This window comes from Marmota monax, unplaced genomic scaffold (assembly GCF_021218885.2).
Source record: "Marmota monax isolate L192 unplaced genomic scaffold, Marmota_monax_Labrador192_F-V1.1 WCK01_AAM20220418_F8-fsc00157, whole genome shotgun sequence".
Taxonomy (NCBI): Eukaryota; Metazoa; Chordata; class Mammalia; order Rodentia; family Sciuridae; genus Marmota; species Marmota monax.
The window spans coordinates 3,413,737-3,418,559 of NW_026694573.1; the positions used below are offsets into that span (position 1 = coordinate 3,413,737).

The window sequence follows — 4,823 nt, forward strand, 5'->3', positions numbered from 1 at the left end:
TTACAAATTATAACTCCAACAAAGAACAGGAGAAATGTGGCCTTTGAATCCTCTCTTTATCTGCCCACCCCAATAGGCCTCCTTCTCCCTGAGGAGCAGAATCACAGCTTCCAGGACAAGAGTCACCGTGTTTCTCTGCTCCCAAAGCAATAAACATTGTTTTTCCTTTTTCCCAAAGGGCAGGGATCATGCTAAGACAACAACAAACAAAATAACAAAGCATTACTTTTTTTTTTATAAATAATTAGCACAAAGGCAATTATAATATTTCAGCCAGTCTCTGAAAATCATGAAGACAATAACTCATAATCATACCAGTGAAAAACAGACTGAGTTTATCAACATAGGAGGTTATCAAGATTTGCAGGTCTATTACATCAGGCTCAAATTGACTCAGGACAAACTTGTGACTCTACAGTCCTTTGTGATAGTTATTATTAGACACTTCCACACAAGAACCTCCAGTTTTTTTAATAGCCTCCAGTTTTATTTACTTATGGTAGTGTAAGGGTAAAAGAAATTGAAGTTAAAGCGTAAAAGTTGAGGAATCCGCCCGAGCTTGTGGTGGCTACAGTTGGCGTTGGGGCTTAGACTAGGGACGTTGCCGGGAAGTTGTAGAAGGGACGACTCTTCCCCATCCCGCCACCTGACAGGTCACAAACATGTCGGACAAAAGTGAATTAAAGGCTGAATTGGAACGTAAGAAACAGCGATTGGCCCAAATCAGAGAGGAAAAGAAGAGAAAAGAAGAAGAAAGGAAAAAAAAAGAAACTGATCAGAAAAAGGAAGCTGTTGCTCCTGTGCAAGAAGAATCAGATCTTGAAAAGAAAAGAAGAGAAGCTGAAGCATTGCTTCAAAGCATGGGGCTAACTACAGAACCCCCCATTGTCCCTCCTCCTATGTCTCCATCTTCCAAGTCTGTGAGTACGCCAAGTGAAGCTGGAAGCCAAGACTCTGGAGATGGTGCCGTGGGATCTAGGACGCTGCATTGGGATACAGATCCATCAGTTCTTCAGCTTCACTCAGATTCCGATTTGGGACGAGGACCTATTAAACTTGGAATGGCCAAAATTACGCAAGTTGACTTTCCTCCTCGAGAAATTGTCACATATACTAAGGAAACTCAGACTCCAGTTATGGCTCAACCCAAAGAAGATGAAGAGGAAGATGATGATGTAGTGACTCCTAAACCACCTATTGAACCTGAAGAAGAGAAAGTTTTAAAAAAAGATGAAGAAAATGAAAGTAAAGCTCCGCCTCATGAGCTGACTGAAGAAGAAAAGCAACAAATCTTACACTCAGAGGAATTTTTAAGTTTCTTTGACCATTCTACAAGAATTGTAGAAAGAGCTCTTTCTGAACAGATTAACATCTTCTTTGACTATAGTGGGAGAGATCTGGAAGACAAAGAAGGAGAGATTCAAGCAGGTGCTAAACTATCATTAAACCGGCAATTTTTTGATGAACGTTGGTCAAAGCATCGGGTTGTTAGTTGTTTGGATTGGTCATCTCAGTATCCCGAGTTACTTGTGGCTTCCTATAATAACAATGAAGATGCTCCTCATGAACCTGATGGTGTTGCCCTTGTATGGAATATGAAATACAAAAAAACTACTCCAGAGTATGTGTTCCACTGCCAGTCAGCTGTGATGTCTGCTACATTTGCAAAATTTCATCCAAATCTTGTTGTTGGTGGTACATATTCAGGCCAAATTGTGCTTTGGGATAACCGTAGCAATAAAAGAACACCAGTGCAGAGAACTCCACTGTCAGCTGCTGCACACACACATCCTGTCTATTGTGTAAATGTCGTTGGAACACAAAATGCTCACAATCTGATCAGCATCTCCACTGATGGAAAAATATGTTCATGGAGTCTGGACATGCTTTCCCACCCACAGGATAGCATGGAGTTGGTTCACAAACAGTCAAAGGCAGTAGCTGTGACATCTATGTCTTTCCCTGTTGGAGATGTCAACAACTTTGTTGTTGGGAGTGAAGAAGTTTCTGTGTACACAGCATGCCGCCATGGCAGCAAAGCTGGAATTAGTGAGATGTTTGAGGGACATCAAGGACCAATCACTGGCATCCATTGTCATGCAGCTGTTGGAGCAGTAGACTTCTCACATCTTTTTGTCACTTCATCATTTGACTGGACAGTAAAACTTTGGACAACTAAGAATAACAAGCCTTTATACTCATTTGAAGATAATTCAGACTACGTTTATGATGTTATGTGGTCACCCACCCACCCAGCCCTGTTTGCCTGTGTTGATGGCATGGGGAGATTGGATTTGTGGAATCTCAATAATGATACAGAGGTACCAACTGCCAGCATTTCTGTGGAGGGTAATCCTGCTCTTAATCGTGTAAGATGGACCCATTCTGGAAGAGAGATTGCCGTGGGTGATTCTGAAGGACAGATTGTTATATATGATGTGGGAGAGCAGATTGCCGTTCCCCGCAATGATGAATGGGCACGATTCGGCCGAACACTCGCAGAAATTAATGCAAACCGAGCTGATGCAGAAGAGGAAGCAGCTACCCGAATACCTGCTTAGTTCCTAAAAAGAGGAGTATAGCCTTTAGTGGACTGGGGGAAGGCTCTACAGTAGATCCTAAGACTATTTGCATGCTTTTGTCTAAATGATAATTAAAGAGAAATTTCATGGAAAAAAAAAAAAAAAAAAGCGTAAAAGTTAAAGGGTAAAAGACCGGGTGTTGTAAAGTTTCTAAACTGCAAGGTCTGAGTTAAAATGTAAAGGATTAGGTATTGTTAGGTATCTGTGCTACCTGCAAAACCTGAAATTTCTGTAGCTGTTGAGACAATGCTTGGAACTGCCCAGTAAATATTTCCCCTGACTATTGGTTGTTTAATAAGGGCTCTGTGTGGTCGCACATAGGCATTGCAGGGCCTGGACCAATCAGTTTAAATGTAACCCCCTCCTTAGGAATGACCTATCACTCCAGCCTGACCTGTTCCCGCCAATGAATGAACCAATCATGTTTAGGAGTTGTTATTCAATTTTCCCGCGCCAAATGATGATTTGTTCTGATGTATACAAAGCCCTCCGCCCTCCCCAAAAAGTGTACTTAAGCAGTGCTCAGCCCCTGCTCGGGGCTCTGGGCTGCTTTCCCTTCTTGAGTGGGCACGGAGCCCCAGCATGCTGGTTCAATAAATCCCCCCTTCTGCCAATTGCATGAGTGGTCACTTGGTGGTCTCTTTCTCCGACATTTCGCAGGATCCTTACAGTAGGGCTGATGAAAAACCAGCCTCTACCTCAAAGCAAAGCTTGTCCAAGGAAGGGACATGACCTTTGTCTTTGGAAAGACCCACAGAGCACTCCTAGGCACATTCCCACCCTGCTAAGTTGTTTATCTATAAATAACAGGAGAGATCTGCTGTGCCAGGTGTCCCTGGCTCAGTTAGGCTAGATGAGGACCCATAGCAACCACCAATCAGCAGGGAAAATAGAAAATACCTGGGATGCCAGATGACCCTCCCAGTAGTTTATGGTGATTGATAACATGTTGGGAAACCATGTAGTTCAGCAAGTACACCTCTTGTGGCTTAAACCAATCAGTTCAAATGAATCCCCCTCTTGTACTGGCCAATCACCCCTACCCAACTTGTTCCCGCCAGTGAATGTGCTAATCATGTTTTAGAGTTGTTTTATGATTTTCCCATGGTGTATGATGATTTGCTAAGAGACGCTATGATGTATGTGGGGTCCCTGCCTTCCCAAAAGAGTGTATAAAACTGCTGCAAACCCTGGGCTCAGGGCCTCTCAGCGTCACCAGTTGCTGTGTGTGCGCGGGAGGACTGAGCTAGCTCGCAATAAACACCTCTTTGCTGCTTACATCGATCTTGGTCTCTGGTGGTCTTTTGGGGGGTCCTGAATTCGAGCATAACAAGTCCACCTGAATAGGACAGTCTTTATGACAGTCCCAGAGAGGATGAATTAGGATCAAAACCTCCCCACCCGGCATAAAGAAGGAGTTAAACATTTGGTAAAGACTGTGGAAGGTGGAACCCAGTTTTCCTAGCAAACATCAAACAGTAATAAATTTGGAAGCAGCATTGTTTTCTTTGTTATTCTCTGCTCAGAGACAACAGTCTCTGAGAGTCTGCTTTGCTTTAGCCTTACTTTATTTTCACTCATAATAAATTTTTGTTGCTTGACTTTTCATGTCAGACTTTAAATTTTCTTTCATCAGGATGCAAGAATGGAGGTTTGAAGCTTCAGCTCCCCACTCTCCTGTGATACCATGACACATAAGAAGTAATTTTCAAGCCCATTATTGCAGGAAGGAATTCCTAAAAGCAGTGTTATGCTCGAATTCGGGACCCCCAAAAGGCCACCAGAGACCAAGATCGATGTAAGCGGCAAAGAGGTGTTTATTGCAAGCTAGCTTGGTCCTCCATGCGCACACAGCAACTGTTGTCACTGAGAGGCCCCGAGCCCAGTTTTTTCAGCAGTTTTTTACATTCTTTGGAGAAGGCAGGGACCCCCACATACATCATAGCATCTCTTAGCAAATCATCACACACTGCGGGAAAATCAAACAACAACTCTAAAACATGATTAGCACATTCACTGGCGGGAACAAGTTGGGTAGGGGTGATTGGTTACTACAAAAGGGGTATTCATTTGAACTGATTGGTTTAAGCCAAGAGGGGTGTTCGGCTGAACTACATGGTTTCCCAACACGTTATCAACCACCATAAGTTACTGGGAGGGTCATCTGGCATCCCAGGTATTTTCCCTGTCTCATGCTGATTGATGGCTGCTAGGGGGTTACTATGGGTCCCCACCTAGCCT

At 43.4% G+C, this 4,823-nt stretch overlaps 1 protein-coding gene across 1 annotated transcript; it reads left to right on the top strand.

Moving 5' to 3' along the window:
- The first annotated feature begins 549 nt into the window (after positions 1 to 549).
- On the top strand, positions 550 to 2,677 carry LOC124077005 (cytoplasmic dynein 1 intermediate chain 2). Its single transcript, XM_046421160.1, has one exon. The coding sequence runs from the start codon at positions 663 to 665 to the stop codon at positions 2,559 to 2,561; it is 1,899 nt and encodes a 632-aa protein (XP_046277116.1). The 5' UTR covers positions 550 to 662; the 3' UTR covers positions 2,562 to 2,677.
- Positions 2,678 to 4,823: the final 2,146 nt, after the last annotated feature.

Excerpts from the sequence above, each read along its gene's own strand:
- LOC124077005 (XM_046421160.1), top strand. The coding sequence starts at position 663 with ATGTCGGACAAAAGTGAATTAAAGGCTGAATTGGAACGTAAGAAACAG.